We start from the raw sequence: 27,626 nt of genomic DNA, 5'->3' as shown, positions 1-27,626 counted from the left end.
TCACCCATTCCCATATGTGAAGTTGTTTTCCTTGATAGCACTCATAATAGTATTTCAGAGATTGACTTTATAGACTCCTGCTTCACAAAGCTAACAATCTGTTACATACTGATGACACATTTGACTACATCATAGACAATCATGAAATGTTTACTCTTCTCTTACAATGACAATTCCAATGTAGTTGATAAATCCTTATGTGTATGCATTGTTTCCTTCTCAATGTATTTTGCCTTTTAGAAGATTGGTCACTAGCTGTGCATATTCAATGAATTTTGTAAGTTATATCTATGAATGTACCCCTGTACCATGTACATGACTTAAAAGCCACATCTAATGTGTCAATTTTTATTATTCCAGTTGAAAAATCTGGATCCATTTTTACTGTTTGATGAGTTTAAAGGAGGAAGGCCAGGAGGGTTTCCTGATCACCCACACCGAGGTTTTGAAACAGTAAGTATCAAGATTTGACTGTGAGCATGTGTCTTTTATTTGACTTTTATTTCTAATAGAAAATCCAATTAGAGGCAATGAATAGAGACAAAAATTGGTTTATAAGTATCTTGCTATAGGCTTCTATGTAGCTGTTATAGTGATTTAAAATGAAATATACTTAAATTTGAATACTATTTTTAAAACAATTTTTTATTAATTAAATTTATGTATTTATTTTACATCCCGATTGAAATTTACCCTCCCTCCTCTCCTCCAGTTTGCTCCCTGCCATCTCCTCTCTGCCTCCACACCCCATCCACTGATCAGAAAAGGGCAGGCTTCCCATGGATATCAAAGCATGTGATACCACATTGCTGTAAGACCCTTGTATTAAGGCTGGGCAAGATAATCCAGTGTGAGAAAAAGGGACCCAAAGGCTGTCAGAAAAGCTGGAGACAGACCCTGTTCCTACTGTTAGGAGTCCCACACTTAGACCAAGCTACACAATTGTCACATATATGCAGGGGACCTAGGTCAGTCCCATGCAGACTCCCTGGTTGTCGGTTCAGTCTCTGAACTCCTATGAGCCAAGGTTAGTTGATTCTGTGACTTTTCTTGTGATGTCTTTACTTTGCTGACTTGTTTTTATTATTATTTAATTTGTGTTCCACTGACATTTCTGTATGAGCAGTTATTAAAGAGCAAGAATTAGCTTCTTACAAATATACAATTAAAATAATTTTCTGGACCTAGAGGAAACTAAAGCATGATTAAATCATTTTATAAAGAAAATCTGATTCTCCACAAGAGTTTACAGAAATGTTTAACATTGTGTAGCATAATATTATAAACACCAACATATAATCTAAGAACTCAATGAGTTTTATATTAAGTTCCAAGGAATTAGAATTAGGGAGCCAAGTTCTGGAGAGATGGTTCAGCTATTAAAGGCTAGGCTCACAATAAAAAATATAAGAATTAGGAAGCAGTCTAAAATTTCAGATTTTATGGACATACTCACATATTTATAAATTTAATTGCAAAATTTAGAGATTCTGTTGGACACTACTTCTTTCTGTTTTCGTCAGATAGGAAATATAGATGTGCGATGTAATATTGTAGCATTTTCAATGGTTTTGATTCTTCACACATACATACATTTTGAGACTTTACAAAGTTTAGCCATTTCTTCATGAGAACCATCTGTATTTGTGGTAAACAGAGCAGGGTTCATTAAAGGCTTAGTGTATTTGTAAAGCCAATTAGTGAATGAATAAATACTTACCCGTGCAATATTACCAACATACAAGTGTTGGTGGAGGCTGATCTTTCATATGTCGGGGGTGTGCTGTGTGTTGGGGAGTGTTGGTAGAAGACAGAGATGAGGCTAAAGAATGAGGCTTGAGCCTTGCTCACTTCCGTATGTACTCTAGTTAAGGAAGTAAAAACAGGGAAAGATTTGATCACTGTATGTAACTTTGGAAAGATTTAACCAAGAAGCTTCCAGAAGCAAGATAAGGCTACTTAGATTTGTGTTGCTTCATTTATCCATTGGCCTTCAAGTTCTTCCCTCTGCTAGCACATTGGCTGCACTGTCCTACTTTACATCAATGATGGGAGCCTTGCTTTCATCTTCCCTATACCTGTATTTGATTCTAACAATTTGCCAGAATTCCATAACTCTGGTTGCCATCTTGCAAATCCTTTAAGTTCTTTCCCCTGTTAGTATCTCCATCATGTTTTCTGAACAATCCCAAGAAGATGTGCTTCTCCATTTGGTCCCAATGACATTATGTTTGTACCAGTTTAACATACATGTATACCTTGATGGTGGCCTTGAGCAGCTGTCTTTCATTAGAGTTAAGAATTACCTCAACCTCCCCTTACCATGCTCAAGAGGATTATTAATTGTTTCAGTTTAGAATAGCCCACACTTCTCTGCATTCACTCAGCAACTGGCTCTTGTTAAAGATAATGACTATATTAAACAAAATGACTACTGAACAGATTGCACTTGTTTCCATTATGTAAAATGTCGTGGAAGGGGACTGCTTTGTAAGTCATATGATATTCAACTTTAAAGAACTTATTGAAGAAGCTTAGCAATAGAATATTGATGTTTGGTTCTTTTCCCATTATTAAGAATTTTCCCTTCAATTACACTGTAATTACATTTTATTCTTGTTTGTAGATTTTGTATTTATGAGTTTACTTGCCTGGAAAATTCATTGCTAATTGCCAAATCAATACGTATAGAGCTTTGGTGATAATTCAGGGTGTTAGAACTGCCCAGTGCAGTCTTTTGCCTGCTGAGGTGTAACAAGGCGGTGCTTTCTTTGTTGTTACAACTCTCATAATGTAGGAAGATGTCCTTTTAGCAACCTTAGTGGCACGTTTCTTGTATTTTCCTGCTTTTGGTACACTTCCTATTCGAAATGATTCCTGAGCATTGCACAGATTGCTACCTAGCTCTCCTTCATAGAAGGCTGTTAGTGTGCCTTGTTCACAGAGAAAATATGTGTACTCAGTAAACGTCTTTTAGGTATGACTTGGTGCTGTTGATTGAGAGAGTTCATTAACATCAGTGAATAATATATATAACATATGGGTGTCTTTAAATACAAATACACATAGAATAAGAGCAGTGTTTCTCAACCTGTGAGTTGTGACCCTTTGAGAGTTGAATGACCATTTCACAGGGGTCTCCTAAGACCACCAGAAAACACAGATATTTATTTACATTATGATCAAAACAGTTACAAAATTACAGTTATGGAGTAGCAACACAAATAATTTTACTGTTGGGAGTCACCACAACATGAGGAGTTGCATTAAAGGTTTGCAGCATGGAAAGGTTGAGAACCACTGCAATAGAGGCATACATAGATGGGTGTAACATGGAAAAGAAATGACCCAGAGACTGATAGTGGGGTTTAAACCTTAAGCTGAATACCAGAAAAGCAAAGCAGCTGGCCACAAGCTTCTTAATCCCTACTTCAGGCTGAAAGGGCTGACCCTGTCTCCAGGAGCTCTCACTAAGTCTCAGACTGTAACCTCTCCTCAGCGTGGCAGGAGAATGAATGCCCCATACTGAATAATTGCTCATGTCTTTTATACCCCTATAGTGCTGGGATTAAAGGTGTGAGCTATAATTCTATTTTAAACTGATTCTCTTGTGTACATCTGGGTGACCTTGGACTCACAGAGATCTGTCTATCTCTTAATCCTGAGACCTAGTTTCTGGCTGCTGGGATTAAAGGTGTGTGCCTGGCTTCTATGGCTTGTGGCTGACTTTGCTTTCTGAATTCTCAGGCAATCTTTAATAAATTGTAAATAATTCATCACTATAGATGGGCTGACAAAGTCATTGTTGCCAGAAACTTGAAAGAGACCAATCTTAGATTACCATTAGCACCCAATGGTTCAGGACTTGTTCAATGTTTTATTTTGTTTTTCGAAACAGGATTTCTCTGTTCTGGCTGTTCTGGAACTTGCTTTGTAGACCAGGCTGACCTCTGACTCACTGAGATCCTCCTGTCTCTGCCTCCTGAGTGCTGAGATTAAAGGCATGCATCATCACTGCCAGGCCCAGGACTTGTTAATTAAGGGATCATGATAGTTTTATAGAATATCATTACTTCAGATCATGAGAAATTACTATGTCAGTTTTACCCCCCCAAAGTGTAGGTAAGCCAGGATTTAACTTTTAAAGCTGCAGTTTAGGGCCATAGGAATGACTTAGATGTTAAGAACACTTGCTGCACTTGTAGAAGACCTAGGTTCAGTTCCCAGCACCCACATTCCTATTCCTCACAACTATCTGAAACTCTAGTTCCAGGGGTGTCCTCTTCTGACATCATTTGGCATCGGACATGTACACAGTACAGTTACATCACACCACACACAAAACAGCCATATATGCAAAATAAAATAAAACATCTTTTGAAATTATAAATGGAAAATGAAGCCTGCCAAGTCTACTTTAGGCTCTTACTACTTCATCTCTGGAGCTCAATCTAAATGCCAAAAGTTTGAAAATTCTGAGTACTATATAAAATAAAAATAAATGACTTGGAAATAAAAAGAACATTAGGATCACCTGTTATGTTACATTACCACCCAGAAGTAGTAATTGCTATTGTTTGATTTTTCTGGTATCAAGCTACCTTTTTTTTAAAAAAATGTGTAACATTATTATACCGTTATTCCAACATTCTTCAAAAAATATAATTACTTTACTTATTTATTTATTGTGTGTTTGTGTTTGTGTCTGTGTGTGGAGGTCAGAAGTCAGAGAATAGCTTTCCAGAATTGGTTCTCTCCTTTAACTATGTGGATTCTACTCAGGTCACGTTGCCAGACTTAGTGACAAGCACCTTTACCCTTTGAACCATCTCACCTGCTCTAAATTTTTTTAATGATCTTGGTAAGTGTCTGCCATGACATATTGCACCAATCGGTGATATATGAAGATACTTTCCATCAGCACCACCAATACAATATATTTACTTGACTTTTTTAAGTGTTTGCCATTTTAACAATAAAACTACCTCATTGTAGTTTTAACTTACATTTTTTTCTGAGCAAGGTTGATTTTCTTTAAAAAGGTTGATTTTGACTTAAAGATATTTGTTTATTGTGGGTACTTATATCTTTGCCCCCCACTTTGTGCAGTCATTAATAACCTGTGAACTATATGTATTTCTTATTCAATTTAAATTCAACTTTGGAAGGACAGAGTCTACTCTTGTTGTTATTGTTGTTTTATAGAAGTTCTTTATATATTAAGGAAATCAAACCCTTTTTAATGATAGGAGTTTTCTATAGTGATAAGAAGGGTGATGCTTGCTTTGCATCCTTCCAAATATAAGCCCTTAGGTACAATCTAGATATAAACTACAGAACAAGGATGTTTTTGATAGTTAGTTCAATTGGTTATGCAAGATGGGATAAGTTCCCAGATCCAGGTGATTTTGTTATGCCCAAGTAACACAAGTATGCACTGAACATTCACACAATCTGTGTTTTAGCAGCATCAGTGGTACTTAGATAGTGCTATTTTGGAGCTCATGGTTACTTTTTAAGTGAAAATGATATGCTAACACATACGTATGAATTATAATGAATATATTTTGAACACAAGCTCATCTTTTCAAAATTTATAGCTACACATAACCAAATAACTCCTTAGAGTATTGCAGGGTCTTAGCCCAACCATAGAAGGTTGAGCTGGGTCCAAGGAAGAGTAAATGCACTGTTCGCCTATTTCCCAGCCTCTCAGAATCTCAGAGACAATCAGATGCAACAGGGAGTCTAGTCAAGCAGGAACTTGTTTATTACCACACAGCAAGCATCATTTAAAGGAAAAAAACCACAGAGCAGGAGAACAGCCAGCCAATGGTTTTAAAGGTCGGCTTATCATACACTTAGGCGCCCTTTGCTTTACCTAGTGAATACAAGCTGCTCATGTAGTGACCTCATCTGGTTTGATCTAGACAACCAATCATCTTTTTTTGTAAACAACTCAGGACTCGCCCATCTGACTTCCCCTCAGCGCCATCTTCGACTGCCTTACGTTCCCTACAGAGTATTATCTTATAAAATTCTCACTGCCTCATGTGGGGTCCATGAGTCAGCAATGTTATCTCTTGGAATATTGAGACTCCACCTCAGGGCTACTAGAGCTGAATCTGTCATTTGAGAACATCACCATAGAGTGAGCAACATATGCAATTAAATGTAAGAATGCTGGTCTAGTTGACTTTCCACACCAGAACTATTAGGATTCTACAAGACAGATAGGATTCTATGAGACAGATAAGAGTGAAAAACTTGATTCTACCCAGTTCATGACTAATCAGCCTTCAGACGCTTATATTTATGTAGATCTCTATTTTGTTATTTCCTGACCACTTCTCTTTAAGCAATCCCAATAAATGAAACTTATTGGATCATTAAAAAAGGTAAACAACCATGAAAGTAGAAGTGTGGCTAACTGGGAAGACAGGAAGGCAAGGGAGGGATCAGAATAAATAATATGCACATGAGAAGTTGTCATAATGAAACTCGTTATGTGTGGAAGAAACTGTCATTGCTATCAGAAAAGTGTGAGAAGCTTCAGTTATGTTTCCTAGTTAATATACATGAATAAAAACATTTCAAAAAACTTGCCTAAAAAAGTAAAAGAAAAGGCATACCCTGGAGAAAGAAGTACAGCTAGTGGTCACAACACAATTTCGTGCCAGGAATCCAAATTTCCGGGAAATGTTTTCAAAGGGCCTGAGTGGTAAGCAGTAGCAGGCAGAGCAGTTAGCCCATTTCTGTTCAGGGTTGATGTTAAATTTGCCTGACATTACTATAATGGTCAGAAACACTGGATGATATGAAGATTAGATAAGCCTTTCCAAAGTTTAGTTAAAAAAAGAGGTATCAATACTTCATACACTACTGATGAGTTTTTCAACTACCTTGTTGAGAAGAGAGGTTTGTACCTTTCAAAATCACCTTCAAATTATAGAAGCAAGACTTTTCTTGTTTTATGTTTCTGTGTACCCCTCAGTCCTGGGCACACCAAGGTGGTGTGTCACTCTTGTTTAATTAAAGTATATTATAGGGACTATGGATAGGTCTCATAAATTGTAAGAACTGCTGCTTTTGGACAGGACCCAGATTTGGCTCTTAGCACTCACATCAGTAATTGTATTAATCAGGGTTCCCTAAAGGAACAGACTTGATAGAAATATTTTCTTTCTTTCTTTCTTTCTTTCTTTCTTTCTTTCTTTCTTTCTTTCTTTCTGTCTTTCTATCATCTCTCTACCTACCTACCTACCTACCTACCTACTTATCTATGTAAAATTTTTTGGAGCCAGAAAAAAAACTGTTAGAATTAAGCCAGTATGTCTGCTTCATGGGGAGATATTAGGATGCTGTTTGTGTTCTCAATTAAGCTGAGAAATATATCTTAAAGTTTAACTACAAGCCTCAGCAAGTTCCTTGGTTTTTGTTAGGACAAAACCACCCTGTTTCCAAGGGTGTGCCCATCAGAAAAGCCAAGCTCATAACTCCTGGTTAGTAGCCAGCAGCATTGCTGGCGATGTCTGAACAATATCCTGGAGAGGAAGGGAAAGGCCCTAGTCATTCACACTTGCAACTTGTGACAGACCTCAGCCCTTCTGTCTCCACACGGCCTTGTTCGTAAAGCTTGCTGTGAATTATTTTCTAACACAAACCCTTCCAAGATGGCTGGATTCCGGTTGAAAACAAAAGCTTGATTAAATTTAACACTAAAGTTTGCAAAGATAGAAAACATTCTGAGCCAGGCATGGTGTCACACACCTGTAATCCCAGCACTTGGGGGAAGGAGGCAGGAGGTAGTTGCTCAAAGCCAAAGCCATCCTTTGCTACAGTAGGAAGTTAGAGGCCACCCTGACCTGAAAGAGACTCTCCCAAAAAGCCAAAGAAAAATATTTTGAGAAAATTGGGAAATGATACTTTGTCAAGATCAAAGAGACTGTTCATTGTTCAATGATTATTTTATAGTGCCTTTAACAGTGATATCCTGCTATTCCTATGGATATGAGAAAAAAACAAGACTGCCTATAGGAACAATGATGGTTTAATGCAGTCTGAGACCTTTGGGGTAAAAGGGAGTTGTAGATATTGAAACGGAGGAAGAAATATAGAGATAATATGGTAATAAAAGAAAATGCCAAATTGACAAATCTGCCTTTGGCTAATGATTTGACTGGAGGGGGCAGAGGGTTGGGACTTGTCCTGAAGTTGCCAATATAGGCAAACATGTAGATTTTTAACATATATGTTGAAGCCGGGCGTTGGTGGCGCACGCCTTTAATCCCAGCACTCGGGAGGCAGAGGCAGGCGGATCTCTTGTGAGTTCGAGGCCAGGCTGGACTGACAGCCTCCAAAACAGAGAAACCCTGTCTCGTAAAACCAAAAAAAAAAAAAAAAACCATCTATGTTGATTTGGCATTGCTTGTAGTGAAGCTAAAGGATTATATAGGAAGGTTGCAAAAGCAATCCTCACTGTAAGATGCCCCTTGATACCAATATATAAAGAACAGCAATCAAAATAAAGTACCCAAACTGGATGATGGTGATAGAGAAAAAGCATACATTGTAACAATTAGATGAGGTTCTTGCCTAGACAAGGGTCGTCTCCAGCAGGACACTTAAGAAATTGGTAACATTACTTCCAAAGAATGTTACTGAGTGACTTGGGTCTCTTCTGGATAAAATGTGACTAGTTTGTGTTCTATTCTAGTTAATCATCTAAGCTACTAATATATAGCAGTATGTAATAGGAAGATTAACCTATGGGCAGATTCTTCTAGGAAACATATTATAGGGGTATCATCATAGGGTCCCACTAGTAGAAAAGAATGCCAAAGTAAAAGCATAACTATGTTTCCTAGTTAAAAAAAAAGTTGTGTATGTGTGTGCATGTGCATATATGAGTTTAGGAGTGGGGGCAGAAGACTTTCGGTTTACACAAAACTTAAGAAATGTTTAAGGAGGTATGAAAGAGGTCCTGTTGAAGATGCTTAATGGTCCAAGTGTGGAAGAAACTGTCATTGCTATCAGAAAAGTGTGAGAAGTTTCAATTAAACCCTGGCCACTCAGAGAGGGTATCATCTTCAGAGGGGGAATGATGAGAACAGGAGGTAGAAGCTGAACAGTCAGCTCATGGCAGGAGAAATGTCCTTGGTTCTCTGGCCAGGAATGTCAGAAAGGAGCCCTGGTTTCTCATCTCCTCAATGAGCACCCTGCCTAGAGGCTATCCATGTAGGTGGATGTATCGGTGGGGACTAGACCTCCAGTACAGACACTGAGACCTTCTGGTGGGTAACTTAGAAACAGGATCTCCAGATTTTCGTGATGAAAATGTTTTAGATGCATAACCCCCGATTTCAGTCCATCTCCTAAATGACTTTAGGGTTACTCCTTCAGAGGAGACAATGCTGGAGTAGCAATAAAAAACCATTAAAGGAAACTATGTGACCAAGAAAATAGAACCTTTGGTCTGAGTGGAGACCTATCATTCCATCTGGGCAAGGTCAGTGAGCTGGCTAATGGCCCACTCCTCTGGAATGCAGCAGCGCCCTGAGGAAGACTGGTCTTTAGCTGTGTTAGAGGGCAAGAATAATTATCCCTTTAATGAGATAGTATATTTCCTTCCCAGAGTTTCTGCCCCTAACACAGTCTCTTACCAAACATAGCTATGTTGCTTTGTAACCCTGCCTGCTTTTCTGAATTACTCAGGAAGATGTAACTGTCCTTTTCTTCTTTGTATTTCTTGTCTAAGCATGCATTTCCCTAACACTTTAGTCTCCCTTATTCTTTCTCTAAATCCTCCCTCCATTCCATGTGGCTGCCCACTGCTGCTCGGCTAACCTTTATGTTGGCTTAACTCAAGTAGCATGATTTTATTTTACTTTTTCTTCTCTTCTCTATTCTTTTCCTGGAGGTAGTTGCCATGATTTACAGCTTGCTTGCCCTGGGGTGTCTTTCTTGTAGACTATAATAAAGTTGTCCTCAAGCTTCAAAAACTATACCAAACCAAACTAAACAAACATAAACTTGGCCATTTAGTAGGGCCTTAAGGAATAAAATTGATTCTATGGACAGTGAAGGTAAAAGTAGAGGACATGTAGTAGAAACTGCAAGTAGCCCTATCAGACTTAGAAACTGTGTGTATAAGGGTTTAGTGAGGCCTGAGACACGTGATGGAATGTACTCTAAAGTTTGGGTCATTGCTAAGGAAAGCATTTAAGGTTAAGCCAGGTTGGTCTCTAGTTTTGAACCAATAAGCACTGCTACATCCAGAAACTCCCAACATGACATAATTTGTTCAAACTAGATGCATCTTAAGCCCAGAAATTTAGCTTTTGGTAGAGTATTGTCTGTGTCAGTGGATCTCAGTTGCAGGTAATTTTGTCTACTAGGGTCCTTCCAAAAAGTCCAGCCTTTTCTGGTTATGGCTCTGAGTGCTACTGCCATCTGGTGGGTAGTAGCCAGGACTGCTGTTAAACTTACTACAGGAACTGACTCTGTCTGGGACCAGGGACCCAAATTTACTTACCTGAAAGTGCCAAATAATGGTCTTGCTTCTCTGAACTTTCAGTATTTTGAGGAAATGGATCAAGTTAGTTTTACCCAGATATTTAAAATCATTTATTTTACTTCCTAAAGCTGTAAAGGAGATCTGTCAGACATATCTGACCCAACGATGCCCAGAACAACCTTGTGCCAAAAAAGAATTAAAACCTGATCTATGACAGCGAACATAGGTTGTACAGGGAAGAGTATCAGTTCAATGGAATTATTCGTTGAAAACAGTTTGAATAATTTCTCAATGAATTTTTTTCTGTCCACCACACCCACTGTATTATGTATTACATATTATGTTCCTAGAGTTTTTGTTGTTATTTTTCCAAAACAGGGTTTCTCTGTGTAACAACTGTCCTGGCTGTCCTGGAATTTGCTCTGTAGACCAGGTTGGTCTTGAACTCACAGAGATCCACTTGCCTCTGCCTCCTGAGTCCTGGGATTAAAGGTTTGCACCACCATTCCTTGGCATATTCCTGGAATTTTCAGGTAGAAAATAGGGAGATGGGGGATTATAATAAAGAGAAATCATTAAAACATAATTTCTGCCTGGGAAGACTACTCAGTGGCCAAGAGGAGAAACTCCAAACCTTCCCAGTAGTTTGTGTGTAAAAGGGAAACTCACTTCATTTCCAGAAGCCTCTCTGATAGTTTTTAACTATAGGCTGAACCAAGTTGAATAACTCCCTTCTAGTCCACAACAGAGTGGCCCCTTCATGACCAGATGCCATCTTGTCTCATGATGCTAGGTCCTTAAGCACAGGCACCATTCTCATGCTGAAAGACATATTTGCTTATGAATGCAGCTATTAGAAAGGCCTGCATCTAATTTAATAGGGCCTGACTAGACCAGTGGTTCTCTGCCTTCCTAGTGCTGCAACCCTTTAGCACAGTTCTTCATGTTGAGGTGACCCCAACCGTAAAGTTATTTCACTGTTGCCTCATAACTATAATTTTGTGACTGCTATGAATCATAATGGAAGTATCTGATATTCAGGATATCTGATATGCAAACCCTGAGAAACTGACTCGAGGGGTCTTGACCCACAGGTTGAGAATCACTGCTGTAGATGTACAGTACATATCATTTGAGTCGGCAGGGGTCTCTTTAGCAACACGTTGTAGCTACTGACTTCTCCACTGGGTGGGGCTAGAATGCTGCTGTGTGCCCAAAGTCTGAGTAATCATAGCTTGTGGGAAATCATTCACTTGAGACCTTCAGTATAACCTGGAAGGTAAAACAGTAGAAGTGAGCCCCTTTCCCACATTTTTACAGGAGGCAAGAAATGGCAGGTAGGCAGCTGACTGGTGGTTAGATGGGGAATCAGGGGAAAGTTTTTTGTTGTTTTTTAATTAATTTAGTTTTTACATGCTGACTGCAGTTTCCCCTCCATCCTCTCCTCCCAGTCCCTCCTTGCCACCTCCCTTCTGCCCGCCCCACTCACTTTTCCTTTTCTGTTTAGAAAAGGGCAGGTCTCTCACGAGTATCAACAAAACATGGCATATCAGGTTGCAGTGAGACTAAGCACTTCTCCATGTATTAAGGCTGGGCAAGGTGACTCAGTATGAGTAGGGTCCCAAAAGCCAACAAAAGAGTCAGAGACATCCTCTGTTCCCACTGTTAGGAATCCTACAAGATGACCAAGATACACAACTGTCACATATATATGCAGAAGAGCCTGGTTTGATCCCACGCAGGCTCCTGGCTGTTAGTTGAGTCTCTGTGAGCCCCTATGAGAAGTTTTGTCTGAAGAGTTCCTCCTATGATTGAGCACCTGAGTTTGAAAAGGAAGGGATGCCCTGCCTCCGGACATCTAGCAGCAGGTGGAAGGACTGAGGGGGTCTGTGATTCAACCTGCCTGAGTCATTAGGTTTATGAATTCGATTGTTACAGAAGCTTGACATGCATGTCAGACATTTTAATCAGGATGGAAGGAAAATAAGTAGACTTGAAAGATGTTCAAGAATAGGAGCAGTGTAAGCTATGAGGAAAGTAAGTCAGTGTCTTCATTATTTGTAGCTGGAAGTTATCAAGTAAAGCTCTTGCATGTCACCTCACCTTAGGGTACCGTAGCTTTGGGTCTCTTAGTCAACCCCATCGTTTCACTCAGGAATCATAAGGCTTACATACCTACATTCCTAGGATTTCATCTTTGCCTGGAATGGCTGATGCACCTGAGCTGGCAACGTCCTCTTGTTACTTTCATGAAATCCCTACTGTTGTGGCTGCTGTTGCATCTCTTGTCAGATCTCTCCTCAGAGGCAGCCACTGTGTTTGCAACACCTATGTGAAGGCATCAGTGTTTGTGAGGCGACATGGGCTGGTAAAAATGGCTTCATTCTCAGAAACAGAAAATGTTGCTTTAGTTTCTTGCTCTGCTGTTGTTACAGTGTAACCTTAATGACACTGAACCACAATAATAATATGTAGATTATGGTATATACCCAGGGCCAGATGCTTAAGAAATGCTGAAAGATTATGCAAATCCAAGATGCATTAATGTATTCAATACATCTTCAGTGACAGCTGGATGCAGGGCACAGTGAAGAGATTAAAAAAAAGTCTCTTCTGAAAGTGCTTCAAGATGTAGTCATGCACAATATCTTTCTGAATACAACCAAGTGGCTCAGGAGACAACAGCAAGAACTGGCAAATGGGATTGCATCAAATTAAAAATGCTTTTGTACGACAAAGAAATAATCAAGAGAGTGATGAGACAGGCTACAGAATGGGGAAAAGTTTGCTAATTATTTATCCTCAGATGAATCTCCATGTCAGAGGGATTGATGTACAGAATATAGACAGAATTCAGAGCTGGGCAGTGGTGGTACATGTATTTGGTGGGACAGAGGCAGGCGGATTTCAGTGAGTTCAAGGCCAGCCTGGGTCTAAAAAGTGAGTTCCTGGACAGCCAGGGCTATACATAGAAGCCCTGTCTTGAAAACAAAAACAAAACAAAAATAAAAAATATTCAGGAAATGGATACCAAAACAAATGATCTGATCAATATAATGAGCAAACAATTGCACAAAGAGTTTTCAATAGAAGTACAAATGGGCATCAAATACATGAAAGACATGCTAACTCTCCTTAGCTATCATGGAAATGCAAATCACACTTGGGTTGAGATTGCTTCTCCCTAGTCAGGATGGGTATCATAAAGACCACAAACAACAACAGATGCTGGTGAAGATGCAGGAGGAAATGAAACACTTAGCCACTGTTGATGAGAATGTAAGTCAGACACAGTGAATTCCATTGTTTACACTAATAAGTATGCTTTAAAGTCCCAGCCTTCTTGGATCTTATATTCTTTTAGACAGCCAATAAATGAATAGTTTTACAATGTAGTGTCCTGTAGTGAAAAAGCTGAGAAGAAACAATTCAGTGTAGGATAGAGTAGAACAAGATGGCTTCATTCAGTGTGTGATATTTGAAATGAGGCCTGAATGAAGTGACAAATGGAATCATGAGAATGTTGGGAAATACACTTTACGAAGCGTGAGGGAGGATCTGAAGGAGGACTTACAGATGGGAACCCTGCCCAAGGAGACGTGATGAATATGCTAACTCTAGAACTTACTGAACATGTGCTGGGCTCCTGGCCACATGTCATCATTTTGTTCTGACCATACTCGAGGTGCATAACTTTTAGGTCCAGGTTGTATATGACTTCACTGATCCAATAAGAGAAAGTAAAGGACTTCACTCCATAGCTCACAACTCGAAGATAGCAACCTGGTGATTCAAAGCAGACCTAAACCTGAATAGCTTCTAGATGCAGAGATAGCCTCACCATTAGGGAGCAGTGAGGCAGGAGTTCTTGAAGGCTCGGCCCCTGTGTTGGCTTTTGATAGGGCCACGTCAAGGTAGGATCAGAGGAACTACACACTTCTTGTATTTGCCCATTGGCTGGATATCTGAACTGTGTGCCCATCCCATTTCTTTTATTTATTTGTTTATTTTTAAAATTGTTGTTATGACCACCTTTGGGGACTTGCGAAGGTGTGTATATGAGATTAGTGTTGGACAAGTAGTTAATTGTGTCTGAATTTTCAGGTTTCAGAGGCATTGTTCACATTTTCATTTTGGGGGTCCTTAAGTGTAGGAATTCACACATCGTTTTTCTGTCCTTGAGGACAGTTCACAGTTTCTATTACACAATGTGCTCCTTGCTAGCATCTCTTGTCAGCCATGACCTCAACTCGTGGTGGTTTTGTTTTGTTTTTCTTTCTTTTCTTTTCTTATTTTTTTTGTATACACGGCTACCACTAGAAAAAAGTCACCATTTTAAGGCAAAAATAAATGAAAAGGAAATATGATCTTCCTTATAATGTACGGAACTTTTGGTTTACAGGGTAAATCTTGTGTGTGTGTGTGTGTGTGTGTGTGTGTGTGTGTGTGTGTGTGTGTGTGTGTGTTTTAACCAGACACACAACGGGGCCTCTTCTCCTTGCTCTTCTTTGTACATGCCAGCCAGAAAGAAACAAGGAACTGTAGTTTCTCTTGTTGGGAATTCTTCTGAATTAATTGACAATTCCCTGAGATACGCCTTTCTCACACTTCTCATGGTAAATGACACTTTTCTTTCATCACAATGTGAGTTTGTACCTTTCTCACTCCAAACACAAACAGCCAAAGACTTAGGAACTTACAAGGCAGCAAAATACTTGAAGACCCGTGGAAAAGACTAGGAGGAAAGGAAGGCAGGAGACCCAGCAGCATATCAAGTACTCAGAGGAAACACCTGGTTCAGATTACAAACTTATTACTTAATTGGATGCGCGCTACTCTTGAGTTTAACCATAACACAATTCAACAACCACCAGCGGCAATTCTCCAGGTGTTTGTGATTACATAATGCCCTAAAAGATCATCTGGCTTGTCTCAACTCTCAAAAGTAGCTGCTTGAGGTTTTTCTTTTTTGTTTAAAGTTCTTCTACAGACAACAGCTCATACACAAAGTTGCTGTCAAGCATCTATGACAACTAGCAATAAATAAATAAACAAAACAAAAGACTATACTAAATAAAATGTCAACACTTTCTTTGGAACCTGGAGAATTTTTGCTTTAAGCTTTGAAAGATAGGTGTGGTACATCCAGTAAAGCGTCACTGGCCAGATGTCTCTAACTCAGATTTTATAACAAACGATGTTTTCTTTTGTATTACCAGGGAAAAGAGGAAGGGCACATTGGGGAAAGCATCAGGAAAAGGGGTATGACTTTCTTTCCATGCTCTAAGAACCGTTTGCAAGTGCTCCCTGAAACCAAACTTGAAAATAACCTTCTCTTAAATATATTTTCATGTGCAAATGAGTCATATCACAATTTACTTTTCAAGTTATCTCTCTATGTATAGATGTGCATATGTGTATGAACATATAACACACACATATATGTGTGTCTGTATAATGGTTATGGCTTGCAAAGTGAAAGACTTCATGCTTGAGTAATTGAAGATAATCTGTGGCTGTGATTTAAGAGGGTCTTCTTTGAGAGCCCAAAGGAGAGCCTCAGCCCAAGCAAAAGGGAAATTGCCTTTCTTCCTGCAATTATTTTAGTTGAAAATCCATCTGTAGCAAAAACAGGAAAGCAATTGTAGACACTGCTTCTTTGAAAATCGGGAGCTTGCTATCTGTCCCCTTAAAGTTCTTATCGAATCCCAAATGCTTTATTCCCATTCTGGCATGAGTGCCTCCATAAAAATTAAATACTGTCCATGAGAAAGTCTGTGCTACGTTATCCTCACATGGAAGCACAGAGAATCATGCTTGCTGTTGCCTTCCCGCCCAGCCCTGCTCATTTAGCTGGGGAGCAAATCTATAATGACCAATCCATAGCACTCATTTTTACTGTTTTCAGAATAAGAATGCATGTTTCTGTTGGGGGATTATTCATTATAGAAAATTCAAATTATCACAACAGTGGAAAGAAAATAATAACCCATGTATGCATTTATCATCTTCAGATGACTAGCATTGACATTGTCCATATATATACGTATGGACATCTCTATGTAGACTAATAATCACAGGATGAAATTTCATTTGATGAATTTAAATGTATTGTTGTATTTGACTACTTTAACATATAATTATTACCACTTCTTGGCCTTTTGTCCATGATCAAGTGTAAAATATAATTCTTATTTAACCTGCTGCTTCTTCCATACTTATATTTAATTTTTATATATTAGACATTTTCTTGTTTAATTAACTTTCTAGGTAAACATACGAGGTAAGAGACTCATCATGGCATCTTCAAATGTATGTGTCATTTTACATTGTTCTCATTTTTCCCCTTCCCCAACTACTATGTGGCATGCGGGTAGAAAAGGGGGAAGTGGGGGTACTCCCTGCATATAAGCAGGGAGATAGAACAGGGAGATCTGGATAGGAGTGAAGGAAACTTCTCCCCACTCTTGATTTTTTACTCATTTATTAGCCTCCATGTCTTCATGGAATAACCTTCTTGCCCACTGTCACTGGTACCCTTTTCCCTGGCACATTCCCATCTTTTCCTATAACACCCAATAAAAACAACCCAAAGAAAGAAGGGTTTATTTGCTTATAGTTTGAGCTTATGTCATAATCCACCATGGTGCGGAAGGCATGATGGCAGGAGCTTGAGGTGGCAGTTATGCTGCATCAAGTCAGGAAGCAGAGAGAGATGAATGCTCTTGTTCATATCCATTTCTTCTATGCATTCGTCATGAACCCTACCCAATAGAATTCTGTCACCACCTTTAGGTTATCCCAGCACCCACTTGGTGACTCTCAACTGCCACAACTCCAATTTCAGGGGGTCTTATGCCTTCTCGAGTCCTCCAACAGCACCCAAACATGCATATGGTACACAAGACACGTATGCAGGCAAAACATCCTTACACATATAATAATGATGACGGTGATTGATGATGCAGTATTTGATAGCTACTGAAAACATATTCTTGGGAATTTGTTTTGGCTTTCTTTTGAAAAATATAGTGTTATTCTTTTTCTTTTTGTGGTTTTACAAGTTAGGGTTTAGAGAGTTGGTAAAAGTTGTTAGTTTAAGAGGTTGGTAGAAAGGATAATTAATTTGTAATTACTGATTTTTAAAAATGATTTTTAAATTAAAAAGCACCTTTTACTCGGTCTGGTATACCTGAGTGAAAATTAAAATCCCAACAGTGGATATTGGGATTTTAATCAGATATTTCATTCTTCTGGTTCACTTGTATAATAATAATAATTGCTAATGACAATTTTAAATAAAGTTTTCAAGATAAAGGATAATCATTTTAAGGTTTAAAGAGAATACACAGAGACAACTGAAGTATGAAAAATGCATCCAGTTATGAGACTGTCCATCATTGTTACTGTTAAGCCTGAGGTGGGTAGTATTCAGAGAACCATTCCTATGCCCTTTACAGCTGCTGGCTTAATAGTAACTCTTTCAGGGGTTATAGGTGCATGCAGATTAACTAGTTTAAATAAGCCATGCGAGAGAACCTTGCATCTTGACCCCCACACACTTGAAGCCTCCGGTACTAACTTGAATATTTCCTGTAACAGTAAGAGCATGTCTTTGAAGTAATTAGATGTTCCAAGTATTTGGTGTCTCTTTAATCTTTTTTCTCTGATTTGATTACAAGACCCTTAAAGAGGAGAATTTTAGAGTTCATTTTTTCCTTTTGATTAAATAATGAAATAAGAGAGGCCAATTAGAATGCTGCTGGTTTGGGAGGTTTTCTACTCTGTACAAAATTCCCACTGTTGCTGAAATCTAATTTTCAAATTCATTTGTCTAGATCAGAGTGGCAAATAGAACTCTGCAGAGATAGAAATGTTTTATAATCTACACTGTAATTATGGCAGCCATTAGCTACAGGAGGCTATTGAGCACTCAGAGTGTGGCTGGTGCACCTGAGGTGCTGAATTGAAATGTTATGAGTTTGATTTAAGTGAAATGTAAGCAGCTGAATGTGGCTAGTAGCCACTCTTTGGGACACATAGCATTTATTTTCAGTTTTAGATTTAGTATGCACATGAATCTGGAAGCACTGACTTCAATTTGAAACTACTTGACATATGTCAGAAACATTTTGAGCGTCTACTGGGTCTGTGTACCTGGTGTCAGAAATGTTTCCTTTGGGTTTCCTGAATTGCCTTTAGGGCAAGGCATGGCGACCTAAGATGTCACTCCATACACCTCTGTGAACATGGCCTCCTAGCAGGGACATTGCTAGTCCAAGAACAGGCTTGTTTTAACCTGAGCTTCAGGCCTTGCTGTGGGAGGCATGTCATGTACTGTACTGGGCCTTCAGGGTGAGTGCTGCTTTAATTGGCTATGAGCTCTGGATGGGACATAGTGAAATTCGCTTAAAGGCATTATGTGTTGTGGATAGTCTGACCCCCTGTCACAAATTCATTTTCTCATTTGCTCTCCTGTCTTAGTTCTTCTAACAAGTCTTTGATGGACAAGTTGAATAGATCGTCACAACTACTCAATCCTTTCCTCCTTCACGCTTTATTAAGCTATAATGTTACAATTCCATATATTGCAATATTTTGATGCATGCATGCATTGCAGTGTTTTGATGCATGCCTGGATGTATTGTGTAATGATTATCATCTCACAAGGTTATCGTGTGTGTATTTATGTGTGTACATGTTTTTGTTTGTGAGTGAAGGCCAGAAGCCAAACTTGGGTGTGTTGTTGTTATGAACTATCTACCTTTTCAAGCTATATGGCCTCTCATGGGCTTGGAGCTTGCCAAGTAGGCCAGGTTGACTGAGCAGTGAGTCCCAAGGATCTGTCTATCTTTACCTCCCCAGCACTGGGATTACGGGTATCTACCATGCCTGGCTGTCCTCAGGATCAAACTCGGGTTCTTGGGATTTCATAGAATGCACTTTACCCACTGAGCCATATCTCCAGCCCCATCATATCATATGCAGTATTATTGATTTCAATCACATGCTATGCATTGGGCCCCGAGGACTTATTTATCACATAACTGTGGGCCTCTGACCTACATTTCTGTATTTCTTCCATTTCAATCCTTAGTAACTAACCCTTTAATCTCAATTTCTATAAGTGAGATCATGCAGTACTTGCCTTTTTGTGTCTGTTTGATTTCATTCATGTAATATCTTCCGGCTTTAGCCATACTATAAACAATAGCAGGCTGTCTTCCCCTTGTAAGGCTCTGAGTCATTCTGCACTTTGTGTGCATGTGTGTGTTGCATTTCATTATCAATTCATTTGTTGTTGGACACCTGAACTGATTCCAAATCATGGTTATTATGAATAGTAAGTACGACAGTAAACATTAGTATGATGGTATGTGTTTCCTATGATGAATTCATTTGGTTTTGGTATATACCAAGGATTGAGAGAGTGGAATCATGTGATAATTATACTTTTAGATTTTTAAAATAACCTTCATTCTGTTTTCTCTGGTGTCTGGACCACTTTCCACCAACAATATATATATGTGGTTTCCATTCCCGAATTCTTTTCAACAATTACCTATGTTTTGACTCTGATAGTATGTACCTAACAGGTGTGAGGTGATGTACCATGTGGTTTTGATTTGCATTTCTCTGATTAGTGATAGTGAGTATTTCTTCCAATACCCACCAGCCATTTGCATGTTTTCTTTGGAAAAATGTCTATTCATATCCTTTGTCCATTATTTTAATGGAAAAGCAACTTGAAATAGGAAAAATGTTTTACAAAGATAGTGTTTCATATCTAAAATAAATATGGAACTGGTGCAAGTCAATAGTGAAGGCCCCAAGCAATCTGATTCTACAATCAAAGGATCAACTTTTTCTTCTGTTTTTTAAAGGTTTCTTACCTTCTGGAAGGGGGCAGCATGGCCCATGAAGACTTCTGCGGGCATGTTGGTAAAATGAACCCAGGAGACCTACAGGTATGGCCATGAAAGGGGATCGCTGATTGGTTAGCGATCTTAGATGCCATATGTTTGATCTCGCCTATTTCTGGTACATTAATCCTTCCTCCCACTTCTCTCATGCTCATACCTTGATCTCTCCTGTCTTAGTTTCTTTTCTGTTGCTATGACAGAGTATCCCAACAAAAACACCTTAAAGGAGAAAGAGTTGCTTTTAGTTCACAGTTTTTTGGTGTTACCAGGGAAAACAGGGGTCTCTTTTGTTAATTTTTAGTCTCACTGATAAAGAATTTAAAAAAAGAAGACCCAGATGGGCACCTGAGACAATTTATTAGTATTTGAGAGAAAGACAACAGTGCAGGCAAGCTGTGAAACTTAGCAGCTGTCAGCAAGATGGAGATGGAGAAGCTGAGAGAGTCATGTCTTTTTGAGTTAGGGTCTATGAAAGTCAGCATGTTGAGCAAAATTCATCATGTTGGCATGCAGCTGTATGTTGGAGGGGGAGGGAAAGCGTGAGAAAGTCCAGCGTATCAGGAAAAGCATGCTTAGGCTTTTGGTCACTATCTACATAAGAGATAGAAGGAAAGAAAAGGAGAGTGTGCAGGCTCGGTGGGGGAAGATCTGAGGGAGGAGCTTCTGTGGTGTGTGAGTGCACTAAGGGGATAGTTATCCCTTCTATCTCCTTAGCCTGTCTTCTGGTGAATTAGATTTCTTGGGGGGGGGGCTCTTGTGGCTATGTGACTGACAGGTCCATTTGGATTAATTCTTAAGAGAGGAGAAAAAGAATACAATGTTCCAATCTTTAAGGATGATCAGAAGGCCATGTCTCTATCCAAGGCCAGGGGTAGAACTCAGATACGGTTCTTTTGATAAGAGGAAGTAGCTTTCCCTTAGTGGGCCTCAACAAAACTCTGAAACCTCCCCTCGTCATAGAGTACTTTAAATTTTAGGAAAGGGCAAAATGGATACTTTTCCTTCCACAGTATTACCAGGGAAAGAGGTGTTTGGGGGCCAAAGCTGACCTTGAGGGCAGCGTTTCTCTTCAGTGTTTTCCAAGGGTCCTAATACCAGTCTAGCTACATAACAAAGCTATAGTCCATCATGGCAGGGAAGTCAAGGCTCCAGGAGCTTGAAGCAGCTGCTCATATTACACCCATAAGCAGAAGCAGAGAGCAATGAGTGCATGCTAGTGTTCAGTTCTCTCCATTTCTTACAGTTCAGGATCCCCTGCAAAAAAAAATAGCCCTGCCTCAGGCAGGATGGTATTACTAATCAGCTAACACATCAAGATAATCCCCTACAGGCATGCGCAGAGGCCTGTCTCCCAGGTTATTACAGAGTCTATCAAGCTGAGAACACTAGCTAGCCATCATACTCCACTTTCTGTGCATTCTTCCATTCTGCCTGGAAACCAACACAGATCTCCTGTATTCTATTCTCATGTTTTCATTAACCCCTCAATCTCTTTTTTCTTGTGGTGCTTGGGATCAAATGCATCTTTGAAGATACTTTTATTACATTTATTTATTCATATGTGTATGCATGCAAGTGCATGCAGAGGCACATGTGTAGTCCTCGAAGGACAACTTGTGGGAGTTGGTTCTCTCCTTCTACCAAGTGGATGCCATGGATTGAACTCAGGTTGTCAGGTTGGCAGCGAGTGCCTTTACCTGCTGAGCCATGTCAGTTTTGTATATCCCCAATCACTGTTTAGTGCTTACCCGGTCTTTGTTTTGCTGTTGTTATTTTGTTCGTTTTTACTTTTCTCAAAGTGTAATCAAGAGTTACTGTACCAAATGCCACTTCTTCCTCAAGTCACTGAAGCCATAGCTGGTCTGTCTGCATCATCCCCTTCAGCCTGTATTGAAGCTGTGCGGGTAGTGATCATTTATGATGTCTCTACTGCCAAATTCAGCAGCTGAGGAACATTTCAATTCAGTCTTTCTAGACTTCTGTTCTGCACTTTCGACAATTCATTATTTATGTTTCAATTCATTTGCATGCTTCAGTGTGGTCACTTAAGTTAGTAACCCAAGGTCAGGCAAGGTGGCTCACACCTTTAATACCAGTACTCAGGAGGCTACCAATACCAGAGGTAAGTGGATCTCTGTGAGCTCACCAGCTCGGTTTACTTAGTGAGTTTCGGGGTAGCCAGGTTACATAGTAAGACCCTATTTAAAAAATTAACTCAAGTGTGCCATTGCTTATATTTCTGATGACATAATTTAAATCCCCTGAAACTGCTTAGATCTTCTTAGTCAGTTATGTAGGTAGGAGCTCTATATCAGACCACATGCTTTGTGGGATGGGAAGTATACATATTGGATCATTGTGTTTCAATGAAAATGAAATAGAAAACAAAGGGAAAAGGAAAATGCTATCATGAAAGAAGAGGGAGCCTCATGATAGAGCAGAGCATAAAACAGAATTTACTTGAAGAGATCAACAAAAGCTCCAGGGCATGTGATGGTCATGGAATTGGTGACTTCTGCTGTTTGCCCCATCAGGCTGCCTTGTAGATGCTGGTCCACACTTTGACCATTTTAATTTCTCAGCTGGGACCTGGGCATGGCAGTTTATGTCTGTAATCCCAGAACATGGAGGTGGGGGATCAAGAGTTTAAGGCCAGCCTGAGTTACATCTCAAAACAAGCACAGTAACAACAATAACAAAACAGGCTTCACATTTGCTTAGGGTAATAATGGCATAGCATCTTTCGGCTTCTTCAACATTTCCATCTGCATGAGCCCTTTGAGATCATTAGTATTTTACATGACAGCTTTAAATGAGAGAATAGTGATTAATAGGTATTTAAAAGTGAAATGGTCTTTGAGTTAGTTGAAAAGCTTCAGAGTTAGTAAATGATGAGGATGGAAAGAGAAGTATAAAGGTTAATCAGGAGATTGAAACTCTGGGAGGGGATTTGAGTTGGCTATTGTTAAAATACATTGTATAAATGTAAGAAATTATCAAAGAATAAATAAAAAATACCAAGAGGAATTTTTAGTGGAGGAAGAAAATAGGAAGAGGTCTTTGAGGAACACCAATAGCTATTGTCAGACAGAAAAAAATCAATTGGATCTCCCCATTAGAAGGTTCTATAAGCCTTGCCCAACAGAATAGAGAGAAATGTATTTAGACTTAATGGAGTAAAGAAATCTCCAAACTTTGTAGTGGGTTTCTTTCGGGTCCTCACAATTGTCTCAGACTCTATTCTCATGTTGCTGTTTCCTTTATATGGACTCCCTCTCCTGTTTCTTTCCACTAGTCCGTGCTTACTCTGGCTTCCAGCTTGGTGATAGAAGCCTCGGGTGGCAGCTTGAGCCACCTGATGTACTCTGGTAGAACTCTGTCATTCTTCACAATACCAACCAAGCACCGAGATAATGATTGTTTTGAGCAGTCGTGTTTAAGGTTTTTTTTTCTCTCCAAGGGCTGGGTGGAAGATGATACTGATGGCCTGCTTCTGAGTTTAGATAGTGACAGTTCCCATGTATTCATACATAGCACCCTGTCTGAAGTGAATGCATTGGGCCTCTCCCAGAGGCTCTTGGTCACCAAGGGATGCCAAATGTAATCTAAATGTCTCAGTGTTTGCTGTCTTCTGGGCAGTAATAATTCCTGCAGTCTATTTACAGGATTTGCAGGGAGCTAAGCCCTGGGTCTCCACCGCTGGGACTTGCTCATGAACACTCCTCTGTGGCTTTCCCCTTTGACCGTCTCACCCTTCCCTACTTCCTCCATTTTGCTTTCTGTATCACTTTTCAAATAAACAACCTGTGTGTAGGTCCTCGTTTCAGGCTCTTCTATAGGGGAATCCAGGCTAAGACAGGCAGGAAATGTATGTATCATATTCTACTCCTTCATCCTCAGAGTCTGAGGCTAGTGCCTGGAACATTCCTCCAGTATGCTCTCAAACATACAAACAGACACTTGAAAAATATGCCTAATAGCCAGAGGCAACAACTGTTTCAGTCGTAAGGGCTCTGTTACTGGAATTGTACAACCAGAAGTACAAACTTACCATTTCCAGGGCAGTGGATGCTAAGGACATTCCCATGTGTAGTTAATCTCACATACCTGTTCATCAGTTGATGGACATGCTGTCTGCTGATGGTTCATTGCTACATCCCTCCCTCCCTGGGAACTGTACTCCATGGCAGGAAACTGACTTTCCCAGGGTTGTGTTTTCTGCTCAGAAATAACCCTATGATAACTGTTTGCTGATTTCAGGGTGATCCTGAACACTTTTCCCAACTATACATTTCTTTGTTGGCTTGGCGAGGCCTGTAATGCTGACTGCTATTTCCCTTGCCCAGGACTGTTTGTTGCCCTTCTTTTTTTTTTTTTTGGTTTTTCAAAACAGAGTTTCTCTGTGTATCATCCCAGGCTGTCCTTGAACTCGCTTTGTAGCCCAGGGTGGCCTTGAACTCACAGAGATTTGCCTGCCTCTGCCTCCTGAGCGCTGGTATTAAAGGCGTGCGCCACCACCATCCAGCAATTTTCTTAAGTCAAATCATACCCCCAGTGCTATCTGGCTGCAACTCCTTAATTTGGAGCTCAATCTGAAACTCAAGGCTATCACGTGGAGAATTCTTTCACTTGTAGGAATTCCAATTCCGATACTTTAATATAATACAAGTAAGGCTTTGGAAACTTGGAAGAGTCCCAGGAACCATCAGGCATTTGTTATTTCTTGAGCTGTCCTGGCACTGTGATAGCAGCATTTGTTGGATGTGTCACTTTGCCACAGTGTTGTACTTGTTGCATGTGTAGACTTGTTAGGGGCTGTGCTCCATTGAGTTTCTTGTTCTGGTGTTTACAGTGGATGACTGCAGGCCGGGGCATTCTGCATGCTGAGATGCCCTGCTCAGAGGAGCCAGCCCATGGCTTACAGCTGTGGGTGAATTTGAGAAGCTCGGAAAAGATGGTGGAGCCTCAGTACCAGGAGCTGAAAAATGAAGAGATCCCAAAACCCACCAAGGATGGTGTGACAGTCGCTGTCATTTCAGGAGAAGCCTTGGGAATAAAGGTAAGTCATGCCTGTTGTGTGTCTCTGAAACATGAGGGGTGTGGGGACATTAGGGAGGATCTAGCTTCATTGTCAGCTCTCAGTTTATAATGGAATGTGTCCCAGTGGATGAACTTGCTTCATAGATGGCAGGATAAGAGCAACCTAAGGGGATCCAGAAATTTTTTTGCTATTGCAAACTCATAGAGTTGGAATACATACAAGAAAGTATGCTCAAAATGAAAAGTTTGATTGAAAAGCAGTCTTTTAGGTATATCTTAATGCATGTGCAGATTTACCCTAATTGTTGTTATTTTTAAGTCCACCTTAATAGATAGAAACAAAAGCCAGGATCAATTTCACTCTATAAAGATTCATGCAATTATTTTATGCCCACTTAGTAAGCAAGGAAAGCACATGGCAACATTATAGGGTTTTAAGACAAAATGAACTGTTGGGGCTGGAGAGATAGCTCAGCAGATAAGAGTACTTGCTGCTCTTGGAGAGGTCCCGGATTTGATTCCCAGAACCCACATCGAAACATAACCACTTATAACTCCAACCCCAGAAGTTCTGAACCCTTCTTCTGGCCTTCATGGGTATAAACTCACAAATGCACACACACACATAAATAAAAAAATCTTAAAGAATAAATCAAAATTAGCTGTTCATTTAACTTATATGGGACATGCTCTGTATAGTTTCTTAACCAAGACTTGGGTTTGGGTTTTATTTACTTACAGTTTGGGTTAGGGTCTTACTTTTTAATGAAACAAAAATCAATTTAGGAAATAGGTATGATAAATATTGTAGCAATTACCTGCTGGAACAATTTTTTGGGAAAGCTAAGGATGCATACAGCAGACAACTGTGGTAATAGTGAACTTGCTCACAGATGCTAATAGGTGGGGTTACCTCGAACCTGTGTACATGTTCTTAAAGGAAGTGCTCCTAGGGAATCAGTAAAAAGAACCTGGATGAATCAGGAGGGATGCTAAGCAATGTCACTGTCTCAGGCAAAGACTGGAATGGAGAGCTTTAACCAGAACCCATTGGGTACTTTTCAGGATCAGCATGTTGCAGAGTTGTTCTGAGCCACCCTAGGCAAGATAGTAGGGTTTTCACGCTCCCTCAACTAAAAGTCATTCATTTGGCCTTTGACTCTGGAGTGGAGGGTAGAAGTAGCCAAGGGAATCTGTTAGGGGGTCTGGAGATGTGGCACCTGGCAATGAGAGCATCAGAATAGTGTCAACTGCTTTGCTATTCTCCAGTGAACAACTAGCACTTGAGACTATTTTAACTAGTAACTGAAGTGGTCTAGTTTCATCTCTGTTGCTGTGGTAAAAGCACATTGACCAAAGGCAACCTAGAGGAAGAAAGGGTTCATTTCAGTTTACAGACCACTGAGGGAAATCAGGGAAGGAAATCAAGCAGGAACTTAATGTGAAAACTGTGGAGGAACATTGTTTTCTGGCTTCCGCAGGGTCATGCTTAGCTATGTTCTTTAGACGGCCCAGGACTACCTTTCTAGAGGATGGTGCTACCTACAGTGAACTGGATAATTCTTCGTCAATTGACAACACAATCTCTCACATACATGTCTACAGACCAATGTGACCCAGGCAATTCCTCAGTGGAGCTTCCCTTCTTGGAGGACACTAGGCCATGTCAAGTTAATGGTTACAGCTAACTGACATCTGGTAAATTTATGGCTTGTCAGTGGCTATTGAATAATCACTCAATGACAAACATTGCATAATTACCAAGTGGTTTTGGATTATTGCCTGTGACTCACTATGCTTTGTTTACCTTTCATTGTAACCATAGTTCTATATTTAAAACACACATTGGTATATGTTTGCTTTTATTTGTGTTTTAGGAGCACATAGAAATAATTGAAGGATAAAAAAATGTTTGCTCCCAGTTCAGCATATGTGACAATTGTTCACTCCCTTGTAGTGTGGTTGAAAGTGGCCTCTCTTTGTATTTCTGTGACTGATTTCTTTCTATTCATCAAGCATGGAGCCTTCCCTTTTGAGCTTTTTGGAAGTTTTCCCACATTAATTCTGCGGAGGAGAGTTAAAAACCTTATGAGCTCTTCTGATGAAAGGCCAGAGAACATCACTAAGGTGCACCAGAGAAGTACACA

The 27,626-nt window shown here is 39.8% G+C and overlaps 1 protein-coding gene across 2 annotated transcripts in view; it reads left to right on the top strand.

Moving 5' to 3' along the window:
• The window catches only part of Pir (pirin), a 101,053-nt gene that overhangs the window by 14,755 nt on the left and 58,672 nt on the right, over positions 1-27,626 (top strand). For both annotated transcript variants that reach the window (XM_040744079.1, XM_040744078.1), the window contains exons 3-5: positions 361-453; positions 20,401-20,484; positions 25,292-25,498. In XM_040744079.1, the coding sequence (XP_040600013.1) occupies positions 361-453; positions 20,401-20,484; positions 25,292-25,498 (384 nt within the window). The remainder of the gene's footprint in view (positions 1-360; positions 454-20,400; positions 20,485-25,291; positions 25,499-27,626) is intronic.

The sequence above is a fragment of the Mesocricetus auratus genome, unplaced genomic scaffold (genome assembly GCF_017639785.1).
Source record: "Mesocricetus auratus isolate SY011 unplaced genomic scaffold, BCM_Maur_2.0 Super-Scaffold_100003, whole genome shotgun sequence".
NCBI lineage: Eukaryota > Metazoa > Chordata > Mammalia > Rodentia > Cricetidae > Mesocricetus > Mesocricetus auratus.
Note: the sequence above shows the minus strand (reverse complement) of the source record. Positions and strands in the feature narration are given on the sequence as shown.